General features: G+C 42.9%; 1 protein-coding gene across 3 annotated transcripts in view; it reads left to right on the forward strand.

The window, feature by feature from the left end:
• The window catches only part of tbc1d22a (TBC1 domain family, member 22a), a 188020-nt gene that overhangs the window by 5480 nt on the left and 164396 nt on the right, over positions 1–18144 (forward strand). For all 3 annotated transcript variants that reach the window (XM_029742541.1, XM_029742545.1, XM_029742542.1), the window contains exon 5: positions 879–1043. In XM_029742541.1, the coding sequence (XP_029598401.1) occupies positions 879–1043 (165 nt within the window). The remainder of the gene's footprint in view (positions 1–878; positions 1044–18144) is intronic.

Below are 18144 nucleotides of genomic sequence, written 5' to 3' on the forward strand. Positions count from 1 at the left end.
CACACTCCCCTTTGCATGCTGTGTTCAAACCAAGCTGCCGTCTTGAGCTCAACTCATCACAAAAAACCTCGGTGTTCATTTTCCTTTAGTCACATCACTATAGTAGCTTCTCTCTACCCCGTCTCCTCTCCCGTCTGTCTAACCTGGCACTCCTCTCCCTCCACGCTTTCAGCCTACAAACAAGCTACTCTCTGCTAACAGACAGACAGACAGACAGACAGACAGACAGACAGACAGACAGACAGACAGACAGACAGACAGACAGACAGACAGACAGACAGACAGACAGACAGACAGACGGCCTGACCTCAGCCCTGTAGCACTCTACACCCTCTCTGGGTGTCCTCCGCTGTCCTCAACTTCTGCTGCTGTGAACAAACTCTACGCTGCCTTGTAATTGTTTGTAATGGGGCTCCCGAGTAGCACAGCGGTCTAAGGCACTGCATCTCAGTGCTAGAGTCGTCACTACAGAACTTGGTTCGATTCCATGCTGTATCACAACTGGCCGGTATTGGGAGTCCCATAGGGAGGCGAACAATTGGCCCAGCGTCGTTAGGGTTTGGCCGGGGTAGGCCATCATTGTAAATAAGAATTTGTTCTTAACTGACTTGTCTAGTTAAATAAATAAAAAATAAAAAAAAATATATATATATATATATATATAAAAATGCGGGTGTGCGGTTACTGGAGTGGAGAAAGGTGGTTGGGTTACACAGTGTTTGTGTCTGTCTGTATGACTTGTGAATTCAATGGGTGTGCTCAGAGGAAAGGTGCTTGCGACAGGTGTGCGTGTTTGTCTGTGTTTTTGCGTGTGACCAAGTGTGTGCATCTGTGTGTTTATTGTTCTCAGTATCTCTCCCCTCTCTCTGTTTATCCAGATGCGTCGCTCCACAGACAGCAGTCCCTGCCCCACCGGCCCACCATCCCCATGGTGGCTCGTATAGCTGACCAGAACACCTCCGGGACCCCAGCCATGACAGAGAGAGAGGCATCCCGCCTGGACAAGTTTAAACAGGTCCTGGCTGGACCCAACACTGACCTTGGTATGTTTCTGGATATTAATTACAGATCTAAGATCAGACTCATGTAGGAATGGTGGTCATAGGGATCATTGAACCCAATACCTTTTGAAGCTCTGATATGTGCTTCGTGTAGGAATGTTACCACTCAACCACACAGGTTCATCCCAATCCTGAACTAAACCATTTAGGGGAAAGATATCTGACCCTGTATCATTGTTTTGGGTTACTACACCTCCCCGTCTCACCTTTAATAGAAAACCCAGTTCACAGCTCTGTGGTAAAGAACTCTATCTGAGAAAACAAGCAGGGAAGCATCTGCTGTGTTGTTCTAACGATGCCATATGAATAGCTGAGGGGGAACTAAACTCTGCCATCTGGCCAGTGGCCACCGTGCATAATCCAAGGGACACAAATGATGCTTTTAGTTTTTACTTGCTCGTTCTATAGCTTTACTTCGACTGTACTCCTTTGAGACGAGATGGTGCTTTAACTTGTGATCCAAGGCCATAATGGGGTAACCGCAGTAGCTTTGGTATAGTTCTTCCATGGGCATTTATATGGCCGATTTGAACGTTTTTTGTTGTTGTTGTGTGGTATGCTTTCAACTTCTAAGGGCTATTCTATGGAGGATTTAAAGTTCTATGGGTGATTTGATGGAGTCTATTCACCCTTTGACTTCCACTTGTTCTCCTATAAGTTTCAAGGTTTTGTTCTTTGTCAGTCCCCTAATCCTGAAGTATCTGTCTGGCTTATCAGCTCCGTCCTGGAAAGGCATGGGGGCAGATTGGTATGACTTGCATTGGAGCTGCTCAGGTGTGTGTGTGTGTGCGTACATACGTACGTACTGTCAGACTCGCTCTTAGCCCTTTTGTACCGTTGATGATTTTCCCTGCAGTCGGCTTTTGTAATGCTCTGAATATCCTTGGATTGTGCTGTGTGATTGTGTGTGTGCTGTCTGTTCCGCCTCAATGATTCCAGCTTCCGTCGTTGTGCCTGAGCCAGATTTGAAGGCGTCTTAGCGAGGTTATACCTGTGAGGGAGTCAGTTCTGTTGTTTGAGTCATTGTGATAGCGCTGATTCAGCCCAGTGGCTGGATCATCTTGTGATGCTATGTGTCTCTGACTGTCTCTCTGGTTTATACAACCGGAGGTGAGCTATAAGTCATGAAGTGGTTCAGGGTCGTGCTGAGACATATATGAGGGAATAGGATTGGGGTTAGTGAGGTGCTGAATGTCTAAGAAGACCACTTCTGATTTTGAAAGGCAAAGACCGTAACAGGTTTGCCTTTTTTGCCACCCATTCCAGTTTCAATAGACACATGTGACCGGGACAACTCATGACTAAAGAAGGGTCCGCTGTATAGAGCTTGATACACAACCTCTGATTTTAATGTCACATGTACAAGTACAGTGAAATGCCTTTCTTGAAAACTCAAAACCCAACAATGCAATAATCAATAACAATATATTACTAGAAAAATACACAAGAAATAAGAATATGAAATACACAAAGTAAGTAATCATACTATATACTCAATATCTAAACAGTCAGTTATAATACCATATTTACGTGTGCAGGGATACTGGAGTGATGGAGGTAGATGGGTATTTTTTATTTAATTAGGCAAGTCAGTTAAGAACAAATTGTTATTTACAATGACGGCCTACCGCGGGCCAAATCCTAACCCGGACAACGCTGGGCCAATGGTGCGCCGCCCTATGGGACTCCCAATCACGGCCGGTTGTGATACAGCCTGGAATGTTTGAGTGAGCAAATGGAGTGAGTGTGTAGAGCCCAGTGAGTGTGCATAGAGACAGCGCTTGGGGAGAGAAGCTGTTCAGGAGCCTGTTGGTGTCTGTTGATGTACCTCTTGCCGTGCGGCAGCAGGGAAAATAGTATATGGCTGGGGGGGGTTGACGATTTTCCGGGCCTTATTTTCACACCGCCTGATATAGAGATCCTGGATGGTAGAGAACTTGGCCCCACTGATGTACTGGGCTGTCCGCACAACCATCTGTAGCGCCATGCAATCGAGGGCGGTGCTATTGCCATACCAAGCAGTGATGCAGCCAGTCAATATGCTCTCAATGGTACATCTGTAGACCCTTTTGATGTTTTGAGGGCCCATGCCAAACCTTTTCAACCACCATTTTAAGTCCTTAGTGATTTGGGCACAGATGAATTTGAAGATGTCTACTTGCTCCACTGCCGCCCCGTTGATGTTGATGGGGGCGTGTTCGCCAGCCCTGTTTCCTGAAGTCCACGATCAGCTTCCTGGTCCTGCTTACGTTGAGGAAGAGGTTGTTGCTCTCTGACCACACTGCCAGGTCACTGACCTCCTCCTTGTAGGCTGACTCATCGTCGCCGGTGACTAGGCCTACCACTGTCGTGTTATCAGCAAACTTGATAATGGTGTTGGAGTTGTGCATGGCCACAGTTGTTGAACAGGGAGTACAGGAACCGGACTAAGCACACACCCCTGTGGGGCCCCTGTATTAAGGGTCAGCATGGCGGAGGTGATGTTGCGTACCCTCACCACCTGGGATCGGCCCGTCAGGATGTCCAGGATCCAGTTGCAGAGGGAGGTGTTCAGACCCAATGTCCTAAGCTTGGTGACGAGCTTGGAGGGGACAATGGTGTTGAACGCTGAGCTGTAGTCAATTAACCTCTATGGGACCCCTTCCCGTTCTCATCCCCGTAACGGGATTGCTTGACAAGATAGCATGGCGCGAAATTCAAAACAGCAAAAATCTAATAATTTCAATTTCTCAAACAATCAACTATTTTACACTATTTGAAAGATTAACATCTCCTTAATCCAACCACATTGTCCGATTTCAAAGAGGCTTTACGGCGAAAGCATAAAGTTAGATTATGTTAGGACAGTACATAGACAAAAAATGACACACAGCCATTTTCAATGCTAGGACAGGCGTCACCAAAAGCAGAAAACCAGCTAAAATTATACATTGACCTTTGACAATCTTCATCAGATGACACTCCTAGGACATTATGTTAGACAATACATGCATTTTTTGTTCTATCAAGTTCATATTTATATCCTAAAACAGCATTGTACATTGGCGCGTGACGTTCAGAAAATGTATTTCCCCCAAAACTACCGGTGAATCAGCACTACAATTTACAAAAATACTTGTCATAAACGTTGATAAAATATTTAACTTTATTCAAAGAATTATAGATTAACATCTCCTGAATGCAACCGCATTGACAGATTTCAAAATAACTTTACTGGGAAAGCACACTTTGCAATAATCTGAGTACTGTGCTCAGAAAAATACACTAGGCAATACAGATAGCCGCCATTTTGGAGTCATCTAAATGCATAAATAGCATTAGAAATATTCACTTTAATAATCTTCATCAGAAGGCACTTCCAGGAATCCCAGGTCCACAACAAATGTTGTTTTGTTCGATGAAGTTCGTAATTTATGCGCGTTCAGTAAGCTACTCAAAATGTAGGACGCGTGAGGAAAATGTCACGACGAAAAGTAAAAAAAAAACCCCATCTATTTACGTTCGTTCAAACATGTCAAACGTTGTATAGCATCAATCTTTAGGGCCTTTATAACGTGAAACTTCAGTAATATTCCAACCGGGCTCATGCATTGTCTTGAAAAACGTTTTGGAACAGAGCTACCTCTCGTGTGAACGCGTGCCAATGAACTGACATCCTTCCCTGGGTCACCAACTTCCCAGCCTTCTCATTCGGTCTCTGTTCATCATAGATGCCTCAAACAACTTTCTAAAGACTGTTGACATCCAGTGGAAGCCTTAGGAATTGCAAAATGAATCCTTAGTCACTGTGTGTTCGATTGTCAATGACCTACAGGCATCAGATTTTTCATTTCCTGGTTGTATTTCTCTCAGATTTTTGCCTGCCATATGACTTCTGTTATCCTCACAGACACCATTCAAACAGTTTTAGAAACTTCAGAGTGTTTTCTATCCAAATCTACTAATAATATGCATGTTCTAGTTTCTGGGCCAGAGTAGTAACCTGTTTAACCTCTTACATCTAGATGTTCCGCTAGCGGAACGCCTCGCCAATATCCAATGATAATTCGCGCCACGCTCTACAAACTCCTCAAAAATCCCAAAACTTCCATTTTTCAAACATATGACTATTTTACACCATTTTAAAGACAAGACTCTCCTTTATCTAACCACATTGTCCGATTTCAAAAAGGCTTTACAACGAAAGCAAAACATTAGATTGTCAGGAGAGTACCCAGCCAGAAATAATCAGACACCCATTTTCAAGCTAGCATATAATGTCACAAAAACCAAAACCACAGCTAAATGCAGCACTAACCTTTGATCTTCATCAGATGACACTCCTAGGACATTATGTTATACAATACATGCATGTTTTGTTCAATGAAGTTCATATTCATATCAAAAACCAGCTTTTTACATTAGCATGTGACGTTCAGAACTAGCATACCCACCGAACACTTCCGGTGAATTTACTAAATTACTCACTATAAACGTTCACAAAAACATAACAATTATTTTAAGAATTATAGATACAGAACTCCTTTATGCAATCGCGGTGTCCGATTTTAAAATAGCTTTTCGGTGAAAGCACATTTTGCAATATTCTGAGTAGATAGCCCGGCCATCACAAGCTAGCTATTTTGACACCCACCAAGTTTGGCACTCACCAAACTCAGATTTACTATAAGAAAAATTGGATTACCTTTGCTGTTCTTCGTCAGAATGCACTCCCAGGACTTCTACTTCAACACCCAATGTTGTTTTGGTTCCAAATAATCCATAGTTATATCCAAATAGCGGCGTTTTGTTCTTGCGTTCAAGACACTATCCGAAGGGTGACGCGCCGGCGTGTATCGTAACAAAAAATTCAAAATATTCCATTACCGTTCTTCGAAGCATGTCAAACGCTGTTTAAAATCATTTTTTAATGAGATTTTTCTCGTAAACTAGCGATAATATTCCAACCGGGAGACATTGTATCCGTTCAAACACTGAAAGAAGGAAATGGTGTCTTCACATGCACGCGTGCACTGTGTCATTGTTCTCAGATCGACCACTTTCCAAATCCCCTACTGTTTTTCGCCCAGGGACTGCGGAGTCATCATTCCCCGTTCTGGCGCCTTCTGAGAGCCTATGGGAGCCTTAGAAAATGTCACGTTACAGCAGAGATCCTCTATTTTCCATAAAGAGGCTATAGAAGGACAAGAAATGGTCAGAGGGCACTTCCTGTATGGAATCTTCTCAGGTTTTGGCCTGCCATATGAGTTCTGTTATACTCACAGACACCATTCAAACAGTTTTAGAAACTTTAGGGTGTTGTCTATCCAAATCAAACAATTATATGCATATTCTAGTTTCTGGGCAGGAGTAATGACCAGATTAAATCGGGTACGTTTTTTTATCCGGCCGTGAAAATACTGCCCCCTATCCTAAACAGGTTAAATTGGGTACGTTATTGGTCATCTTAAAACGTGGGAATTACAGACTGGGACAAGGAGAGGTTGAAATTGACTGTGTATTTGCCTGCCAACTGTTCTACACGTGCCCTGGAATACCGTCGGGGCCCGGAGAGCGAGATCACCCAATCTTCTGGGTTGGTGACATCCCTCACACCTGGCTCAATGTTATTGTCAAAGCGTGCATAAAATACATTGTGTTCGTCAGGCATCGTTGGGCAGATCACGGTTGGGTCTTCCTTTGTAATAATGGACTGTAGTCCCTGCCATATACGGTGGGTGGCGGAGTCTGTGTAATGATTCCACCTTATTCCTATATTATCCTTTTGCTCGTTTGTTTACTTTGCGGAGGTCATAGCAGGCCTTCTTGTAATTATTCCTGTCTTTGGCCGTAGCATCAGGGTTGTCTAAGATGGCTCTGTGTGCGGTAGCCCTGTTCTTTAGTTTAGCGCCAACCTCTGTGTTAATCCAGGGCTTTTGATAGGGAAAGATGCAAAACCTCATCGTGGGTACTACGTCGCTGATGCATTTTCTAATGAAGTCGGTGACGGAGGTGGTTAGCTCGTCAATGTTGGCGCTGGAGTCTCGAAACATATTCCAATCAGCGCTAGCAAAGCAGTCCTGTAGCGTAACCTCTGATTCCGGTGACCATTTCTCAACCGAGCGAATCGCGCGTACTTCTTGTTTGAGTTTCTGCTTGTAAACAGGAAGCAAGAGTACAGAGTCATGATCTGATTTTGCCAAATGGATGACGAGGGAGGGCCTTGTATGCTTGCTTGACAGGGTAGAACAGCAGTGGTCTAGTACTTTATCGCCTATAGCTGCTTTGGAGAAGTGTTGATGGAAGTTAGGCGTCACATGTATTTGTGACGGCATATTAAAGTTGCCGGCAACCAGAAAGGCAGTGTAGGTTTTCCTGCTTGTTTATAGCGTTATAACCTTTTAGTACAGTTTGTTAAGCGCCAGCTTGTTATTTTTATTGTCTTGAGGTGGAATGTATACAGCAGTCACGATAACAGCTGAAGTAGAAGGGTCGGCATTTGACCATCAGGTTTTCAAAGACGGGTGAACAGTGGGTCAACACTTCCACCGGGCTGGAATTAGCACACCAGTTGTACTTGATGAAGAGGCAAACCACTTCCCCCCTCGATTTCCCCGACTTCACTGTCCTGTCTGCATGAAAATACCTTGCATAAGAAGAGTCCTTAGCCGTGGTATATTGGCCCTAAACCACACCACCTTGGGCCTTATTGCTTAAGAAAACCATGGGTTTGACAAAACATGCATTTTACTTCTCTAATATTGTTGGTAACCAGTTTATAATAGCAATAAGGCACCTCAGGGGTTTGTGGTATATGGCCAATATACCACGGCTGACGGCTGTATCCAGGCACTCTGTGTTGTGCATTAGAACAGCCATTAGCTGTGGTATATTGGCCAAACACCACAACCCCTTGGGCCTTATTGCTTAAACATGTCCCTAAAAACAGCAATTTACAATGTTTCCCTTTGTTTACACCCTGCGTGAATGTTTGTTGGTCCTGTCGCCATGACTATGAAAGGCTAGCTTCACTGCCGTTAACTTTAGCCGACGTTAGCTTCTATGCTAACAGACTTTTCTAAATGAATTAAACTATCAAAACATCATCAAAAAAATAACAATTTGCTATGTTATTACACTCCGCTGAACTTGGTGTTTAATTTCCTATGCTTTCTAACTCGCTCACCATAATGATAACGTTTAAAATGTTTTGTTTACCTGGTGGTTCTCTCCTCAGTTTTCAGTTGGGTCTCACTGACTCACTAACCAGGCAGTGTAGCGTGAGAGGCACTGTAGAGCGAGAGCGCGTGAAGCAACCACTAGAGAGAGCAGCTCTCTCTGTGGGCCAAAAGAAGCACAACACCCCTTGACTCTAAATACTGTCAATGATTACAAAATACCAAAGATTAGGCTACCAGATATCTCACATTCTCCCACATTTCATGTTGGCAACACGGGGAACCCAAACATGAGCAAAAAAACTACTATTAATACACAAACCATTTCCCCTTTTTCACAGCAACAGATTTCCTTTTTTCTTTGACCTTACAAACTAGGACCAATAGTATCCTGCCTCTGACCATATTGGTATATGAATTCATCAATATAATACCAACTGACCTCTTGACCTTGGGGGGTTTATTTATTTAAAGCATTGTACTGCCGTTGTGCTACAGTAACGCATAATTAATAAAGATGGTACCATATGTATAATGCAGTTTAAAACCATGCTATTTCAATGAGGCAATACCATGGTATTATTTAGGATCATGGTAGTACCATACTTCAAAGCTAAAACCATCGGAATTGGGGTAAGTAATTGCCGATCTGATGTTCAAGAGTTCTTGTTGGTTGTAAGAAATGATTGAGGATATATTTAGTGAAAATAGAGTAAAAATAAATGGCAAAATAATCAAAAAATAGCAAAGTTCTGTCGAAGCTTGCAAAACGGCGGCAATCCAGTATGGCGCTATCTTGTGAGGTCATAGGAGGATTTAATGCCATCCATATACCAATACATGTCTTCATCTGTCGTATGTGTATTATTATGGACTCCTGAGGGGAGGGTATTGAGGTTGGGAGGGGCAGCAGGGAGCAGTCAGTGATTCTAAGTCTGTCAACAGTGATTACACCAGGCCAGCAGTCAGGATCTGCTTTTTAAATGGAGTTGTTGCTGCTTTATTACATATCCAAACTGACTAGCCAGACACACGATGCCAGCGATGAAATATGAACTTAATTCAGAGGCCATAATTAAGAGACACGGAGGTAGAGGGCAAAACAGACAGTGAGAGAGAGGGAGATTGGCAGAGGGTAAGGGAGACAGATCGATTGATGGAGAGAAAGAGAGATCCTGTTGACAGAGATGGATGGTTGTGTTGTCCTGTGGTTGAGGTGGCTGACCTGGTTTTTGTCCTGGTCTCCCCTCTGTGACATCAAATTGTATTGGTCACATACACATGCTTAGCAGATGTTAATGCGATTGTAGCGAAATGCTTGCGAAGAAAAGTGATTGTGTATTACACCTGCGTGTAGTGCAATCAATATGCTGATAGAATTTAGGTAGCCTTGTTCTCAAATTTGCTTTGTTAAAATCCCCAGTTACATTAAATGCAGCCTCAGGATATAGGGTTTCCAGTTTGCATAGAGTCCAGTGAAGTTTCTTGAGGGCCGTCTTGGTGTCTGTTTGATGGGGAATGTACACCGCTGTCACGATAACTGACGAGAATTCTCTTGGGAGATAATATGGCCGGCATTTGATTGTGAGGAATTCTATGTTAGGTGAACAAAAGGACTTGAGTTCCTGTATGTTATGATTACACCATGCGTCGTTAATCATGAATCATACACCCCCGCCCTTCCTCTTCCCAGAGATGTGTTGCATGGAAAAGCCCGGTGGCTGAACTGATTCCGACAACAAATCTCGAGAGAGCCATGTTTCCGTGAAACAGAGAATTTTACAATCTCTTATGACTCTCTGGAAGGCAACCCTTGCTCGAATTTCATCTACCTTGTTGTCAAGAGACTGGACATTGGCGAGTAGTATACTCGGGAGCGGTGGGCGATTGTGCACGTTTACGGACCTGACCAGAAGGCCGCTCTGTCTGCCTCTTCTGCGGCGCCGTTGTTTTGGGCCGGCTTCTGGAATTAGGTCCATTGTCCTGGGTGGTGGTCCAAACAGAGGATCCTCTTCAGGAAAATTGTGTTCCTGGTCGTAATACTGGTAAGTTGACGTCGCTCATATATCCAATAGTTCTTCCCGGCTGTATGTAATAAGACTTACGATTTCCTGGGGTAACAATGTAAGAAATAAAAAAACAAAATACTGCATAGTTTCCTAAGGACTTGAAGCGAGGTGACCATCTCTGTCGGCGACATCTTACTTTTTTCATCCCAGCATCTGTAGAATTACATAGCCATTTATCAGTCCTTTTACCACCAACAGCACTCGCTTAAACCTCCATCTCTCTCGCTCTGTCACTCTTTCTCGCTCAAACCTCATCTACTCATCCCTCTCTCAATCATACAGCTATCAATCCGGGGAGACGCTGCCCTCTAGTGTAGAACGACCCCTGACTTGTGTCCTTGATGTTGGGGTGTGTGTGTGTGTGTGTGTGTGTGTGCGTGCGCTTCATTCTTTCTTCAGCTTGATGGATTTCAGCCTGGTTTGTGGCTTTAGCCCTCCATCATGTTGGGGATTTGTCTCCAGAGGTGTGTGTGTGAACTGACTGCTCCACTCTCTGCTCTCACCTGTTTAACGATTAGAAGATGAGGCATGGGAGAGAGCAAGGCTAAAACCGTTAGGCCTAAAAAATGAATCACTCTTTTTCTTGTCATTCCCAGTTCCTATGATCTTAATTGTCTTTTCTAAATCTTTGTGACAATCAGGTACTTTGGTCTGTCTATGTCAGGATTTCTGGGTTTCTCCAGACAGAGCAGTGAACCTGGCAGAGGTAGGCAGGCTGACAGAGCTGAACAGAGCAGGCTTTACGGCACTAAGGCCACATAGACCATGGCAAGAGCAGGCCAACCCATTTATCACCACAGAGTGAGAATATGACTGGATCTCATTCACAGCCTCTTATCTTTGTCTTCCCTTCTCTCTCCCTTTTGCTCTCATTCTCACTCTGTCACCTGTCTCTCCCCCACCCTGCTCTCTCTGAAAAGTAATTTAAATGAGTTTAATACTTTCTCATAATGTAATATATTAAGGCACAGTTTTTAAATATTTTATCAATCGCATAAAAATCAACATATCAGCCAGATCGGAATGACACTTCAGCGCGTCTGTGAGTGCACTCATTACCTGCATGTAAAACGAGTGGGCTGTTGCTCAAGTTGAGAGAGACAGTCGGACATTGCAGCAGCAGGCAGTCCTAGACTATGAAATATAATAGTGAACAGAACAAGTTAACCTCTATGGGCTACTCAACAGCCAGTGTAATCCCGTGGCGCGATATTCAAATACCTTAGAAATGCTATTACTTCAATTTCTCAAACATATGACTATTTTACAGCATTTTAAAGACAAGACTCTCGTTAATCTAACCACACTGTCCGATTTCAAAAAGGCTTTACAACGAAAGCTCCCGTCCCTCTCCTCACTCCTACCTGGGCTCGAACCAGGAACACATCGACAACAGCCACCCTCGAAGCAGCATTACCCATGCAGAGCAAGGGGAACAACTACTCCAAGTCTGAGCTAACTAGCTAGCTGTTTCACATCGGTTACACCAGCCTAATCTTGGGAGTTGACAGGCTTGAAGTCATAAACAGGGCAATGCATTGCGAAGGGCTGCGGCAAAACGCAGTAAAGTGCTGTTTGAATGAATGCTTACGAGCCTGCTGGTGCCTACCACCGCTCAGTCAGACTGCTCTATCAAATCATAGACTTAATTATAATATAATAAACACACAGAAATACGAGCCTTAGTTTCCGGATTCGACCATATTAATGACCTATCAACTCGAAAACAAAAGTTTTTTTCTTTCAGTGAAATACGGAACCGGTCCATATTTTATCTACTGGGTGGCATTCCTAAGTCTAAATATTCCTGTAACATTGCACAACCTTCAATGTTTTGTCATAATTACGTAAAATTCTGGCAAATTAGTTCGCAACAAGCCAGGCAATGAACGCAAGAGCAGTGACACAATTTCATGTTAGCAGTCAATAGTAACTAAATATGCAGGTTTAAAAATATATACTTGTGTATTGATTTTAAAGAAAGGCATTGATGTTTATGGTTAGGTACATTGGTGCAATGACAGTGCTTTTTTCGTAAATGCGCTTGTTAAATCACCCGTTTGTCGAAGTAGGCTGTGATTCAATGAGAAATTAACAGGCACCGCATCGATTATATGCAACGCAGGACACGTTAGATAAACTAGTAATATCATCAACCATGTGTAGTTAACTAGTGATTATGTTAAGATTGATAGTTTTTTATAAGATAAGTTTAATGCTAGCGAGCAATTTACCTTGGCTTCTTGCTGCCCTCGCGTAACAGGTAGTCAGCCAGACACGCAGGCTCCTCGTGGAGTGCAATGTAAGGCAGGTGGTTAGAGCGTTGGACTAGTAACCGGAAGGTTGCAAAAACGAATTCCCGAATCCCCCCTGAACAAGGCAGTTAACCCCCGTACCTAGGCCGTCATTGAAAATAACAATGTGTTCTTAATCTGACTTGCCTAGTTAAATAAAGGTGTACATTTTATTTTTATTTGTTATGAAAACTTGAAATCGGCCATTCCGATTAATCAGTCGACCTCTAATTATTTTAGAAATGTTTTACAAATGTATGAATATTTTAAATGTTAATGTTTTACATCAAGGGTGGTCAACCATCCTCCAGGAGAGCTATTGGGTGTGCAGGCTTTTGTTCCAATCCCCCTCTAACCAACCACATTTTAGAAATGAGCTGCTCAACCTGACCTTAATAAACTGACTCTGACGTTTCAGCAGTGCTGGATCAAAAGCCTGCACACTCAGTGCCTTTTTTTTGACCAAGGGTTGAACACGTGTTTTATACAGTTGCATAACAGTTATTTTACTTTGGGGGGGTGAAGTGCAATGCTCAACAACAGTAGGCTACATGTGATCAAAGAGCAGCCTCCCAGTGTTGATACCACATTCATGCTAACTTTGTTTTGTAGTCCCTCATGGCTCAGTTGATAGAGCATGGTGTTTGCATTGCCAGGGTTGTGGGTACGAAAAAAGTATGAACACGTATGCACTCATTTCTGTAATTTGCTCAGGATAAGAGTGTCAGCTAAATAATACAAAATAAAATATATATATGCCGCCAGTTATTGGTCTTGGAAATTTGGTTAAAAATGATTTAGTCAAGGAAAAGTAATCAAATTCCATCTGCCAAAATGTGTATGTACCCTGTGTTTTACAAAAAAAGATTGTATGCAAAGTTAGCATTTGAAAATATCCTGATTTGGGACTCGTTGAGTTCACGGACGTCCCCAGGCTAGGTTTCAGCTAAATCACAGGGGTACAAAAGCAGTCCATGGGTTAGCCAGCTGACTTGCTGAAATATTTTGTTTTTGTTTTGGAAATATAAGCTTCAAATGGGAGGGCATGGTCTAATTCAGGGGTTCCCAACCTAGGGGGCACCAACATTTTGTGGGTAGGTGTGGGGCCTTCCTCGATTTGCCTGAGGAAAACACCACTCTGATGCACATGGGAATATCTTTTGGTTTGTCTCTGACATTCAGAAGCTGAGCTACGACCTTCTAAAGTGGAGGAGCAAAAATAAATGGACTTTTCTTGGGGAAGTGTGACTCTGATTTTTTCCTCGATTTTCTTATTTTTTATTTATAAAAAAAATATATATATTCTTTTTTGTAAATATTTTTTATTTTTACTTTTACCCCTTTTTTTTCATGGTATCTAATTGGTAGTTAGTCTTGTCCCATCACTGCAACTCCTGTACGGACTCGGGAGAGGCGAAAGTCGAGAGCCTTGCGTCCTCCGAAACACGACCAAACGCCGCGCTGCTTCTTGACACAATGCCCGCTTAACCCGGAAGCCAGCAACACCAACGTGTCGGAGGAAACACCGTACACCTGGCGACCATGTCAGCGAGCATGCGCCCCACTCGCTACAGGAGTCGCTAGAGCGCGATGGGACAAGCACATCCCTGCCGGCTAAACCTTCCCCTAACCCGGATAAAGCTTGGCCAATTGTGCGCCGTCCCATGGGTCTCCGGGTCGCGGCTGGCTGCGACAGAGCCTAGAAACTGCGATGCAGTGCCTTAGACCACTGCGCCACTCGGGAGGCACACAATGTGTGACTCTGTCGCTATCTATTGATGTAGTCACTTTCTGTAAAACGGAATATGTATACACTACCGTTCAAAAGTTTGGGGTTACTTAGAAATGTCCTTGTTTTCCATGAAAACATACATGAAATGAGTTGGAAATATAGTCAAGACGTTGACAAGGTTATAAATAATTATTTTTAATTGAAATAATAATTGTGTCCTTCAGACTTTGCTTTCGTCAAAGAATCCTCCATTTGCAGCAATTACAGCCTTGCAGACCTTTTGGCATTCTAGTTGTCAATTTGTTGAGATAATCTGAGGAGATTTCACCCCATGCTTCCTGAAGCACCTCCCACAAATTGGATTGGCTTGATGGGGACTTCTTACGTACCATACGGTCAAGCTGCTCCCACAACAGCTCAATAGGGTTGAGATCCGGTGACTGTGCTGGCCACTCCATTATAGACAGAATTCCAGCTGACTGCTTCTTCCCTAAATAGTTATTGCGTAGTTTGGAGCTGTGCTTTGGGACATTGTCCTGTTGTCAGAGGAAATTGGCACCAATTAAGCCCCGATCCTTGTGATCCGAACACCTCAAGCTTAGATTTTTCTGTCCAGTGTCTGTTATTTTGCCCATCTTAATCTTTTCTTTTTATTGGCCAGTCTGAGATATGGCTTTTTCTTTGCAACTCTGCCTAGAAGGCCGGCATCCCGGAGTCGCCTCTTCACTGTTGACATTGAGACTGGTACTATTTAATGAAGCTGCCATTTGAGGACTTGTGAGAGGCGTCTGTTTCTCAAACTAGACACGCTAATGTACTTGTCCTCTTGCTCAGTTGTGCACCGGGGCCTCCCACTCCTCTTTCTATTCTGGTTAGAGGCAGTTTGCACTTCTGTGAAGGGAGCAGTACACGGCGTTGGTTTCTTGGCAATTTTTCACATGGAATAGCCTTTATTTCTCAGAACAACAATAGACTGACGAGTTTCAGAAGAAAGTTCTTTGGTTCTGGCTATTTTGAGCCTGTAATCGAACCCACAAATGCTGATGCTCCAGATACTCAACTAGTCTAAAGAAGGCCAGTTTTATTTCTTCTTTAATCAGCACAACAGTTTTCAGCTGTGCTAACATAATTGCAAAAGGGTTTTCTAATGATCAATTAGCCTTTTTAAAATGATAAAGTTGGATTAGCTAACACAACGTGCCATTGGAACACAGGAGTGATGATTGCTGATAATGGGTCTCTGTTCGCCTATGTAGATATTTCAGTAAAAATCAGCCGTTTCCAGCTACAATAGTCATTTACATGTCTACACTGTATTTCTGATCAATTTGATGTTATTTTAATGGACAAAAAAATGATTTTCTTTCAAAAACAAGGACATTTCTAAGTGATACCAAACTTTTGAACGGTATTGTAATTAAATTGAGGGTTAATGTAAATGATCATAAAACATATTTGGTAGCGGAATAACATTTTGTGAAATCTGGTCTGCACTTTATTTTTCTTTTCCATTATAATTATAATGTATGATGATTAAATAGCCTAGCTAAAATAAATCATGAGTCTGGTTAAACTACCGTAATTTCCGGACAATAAGCTGCAACTTTTTTCCCACGCTTTGAACGTCGCGGCTTAAACAATGACGCGGCTAATATATGGATTTTTCCCGCTTTCAAATTTTTTTTCTCCAAAAAAAACACATTCTGTGGCGTGCTCAGTTTTTTTGGCGGCATGAAGCTTTCATTAGACCAATGAAATTGCCGAACGGGTTAAGGTCAAACATATTTTTTGTTTACTGTTTAGATTAAATCGAGCGCTCTCAAACTTCCCATCATTTTGATTACGGTAGTCATTTTGTCACCCTTATTCCTGGGGGTACAACAAAGTATTTGCAGCCACTCAACATCAGTGTAAATCGTGCATTTAAGGTGGCGCTCCGTGTTCAGCGGGAGGCTTGGATGACAAGTGGGGAGAAATCCTTCACTAAAACGGGCCGCATGCGAAGAGCAACTTATGGTCAAGTCTGCCAGTGGGTCCTGACAGCGTGGAGCATTGTCAAAAAATCCACTATCATCAACGGGTTTCGAAACGCTGGACTGCTGCATGTTGAAGAGGGCTCAGCGGGGCATTTGCCTCCGGATGAACGTGACGAGAGCGACAATGAAAACGATCCAATATCGGACTAAGCAATTCTGAGGCTATTCAACTCCGACACCGAAGGAGATGGTTTCAGTGCACAGGAGGAGGAAGATAGTGACCAATGACTTTCTTGGTAGGCTACTGTTTACTGCAATTTTTTTATTTTTTGTTACAAGCCGTGTTTCATTAAAGCCTGTGTAAAGTTCATTTGTTTCAATGTACCGGTAGGCACCTACGGCTTATAGACATGTGCGGCTTATTTATGTTCAAAATAATATTCTTTTTTAAATTCAGTGGGTGCGGCTTATATTCAGGTGCGCTTAATAGTCCAGAAATTACGGTACATAGAATTGCATTAAATTAGCTTCAAAACAAAAGTTTCCTTGGTCCCTCAAATTAAACAAAATCAAGCTTGTGCTATATTTAATAAAGGCTATCTCAAACAATAATAATAAAAATGCTTGGAGGGCATGACATTTTTCAAATGTGAAAAGGGGGCCCTGGGGAAAAAAGGTTGGGAACTCCTGGACTAATTGACTCAGCAGCTTAAAACGCCTGTCTAAGTTTAGCTTTCTTATCAGAACTAGCTGGCTAACTCATTCATACTGGTTTGGCCTGGCCTCAGGCAGGGGTCTAGTTCAGCAATGATTGATAACTGATAAAGATACTGTACATTGGCTGCATTTTGAAATGGCACCTGGTGAAAAGTTGTGGAATATAGGCCTATGACAAATAGACTGCCATTCCAGACACATACATGAATCATGATCTTAATCTAACGTCCTTTTTTTGTGATAAAATTTAACCACTTTGAAAGAAAAAAGTTAGGCTAGTTCTGTCCCTCACTGTCTTCTGACTGAAACATTTGATCTGCACCATTTGGAACAGTGTATATTTTATCCCTGTCCTTCTGTTTTTTAATGACTGTTTTCAGAAACCATAGTATAGATACCACTGTGTAGTTGTGTGAGCTGGATTTTGCGAGTCACAGCATCAGCTTTTACAGTTTATTTTGAGAGACTAAGAGCGGCGAACATCAGCCAATTACCTCTCTCTCTGATGGCGGAAACATAGCCGTTTCCATGGCGATGCTCTTTCCTCTGATTAGGCCTTGCTTCGACTTTCTCTCTCCTACTGTACCTCACTTCATCCCTGGCAATCTTCCCTGGACACTAAACCCCTCCCTCCCCACATATACACTCCCATTTTACTCTCTGCTCTTTCTCCTTTATTTTGCTGACTTGCGTTCCCTCTTTCTTCCTCTTGTTAGTCTCTGACTCTACCTCTTCTCTTTCTGCTGTGTGTTTCTCCATCTCTTTTCATTTGCCTCTCTCTGCCTGCTACTGTTGGGGGAGCTGCTGATCTATGGATCTCCTTCTCTTGCTGCAGCCTCTAAATGCTACTGCTGCTACTTATCGTTTCTCTCTGCATATCTGCCTTTCTTTCTCACTCTGCCTCTCTTCTTACGTCTGGTCTCTGTCTGTCTGTCTGTCTGTCTGTCTGTCTGTCTGTCTGTCTGTCTGTCTGTCTGTCTGTCTGTCACTGCTGTGTCTGTCACTGCTGTGTCTGTCTGTCTGTCTGTCACTGCTGTGTCTGTCTGTCTGTCTGTCTGTCTGTCACTGCTGTGTCTGTCTGTCACTGCTGTGTAACAGGATTGTCAACTGTAATTTCCCAATATTATAGGCTTACCAC

Source organism: Salmo trutta, chromosome 40 (assembly GCF_901001165.1).
Source record: "Salmo trutta chromosome 40, fSalTru1.1, whole genome shotgun sequence".
In the NCBI taxonomy this organism is placed as follows: domain Eukaryota; kingdom Metazoa; phylum Chordata; class Actinopteri; order Salmoniformes; family Salmonidae; genus Salmo; species Salmo trutta.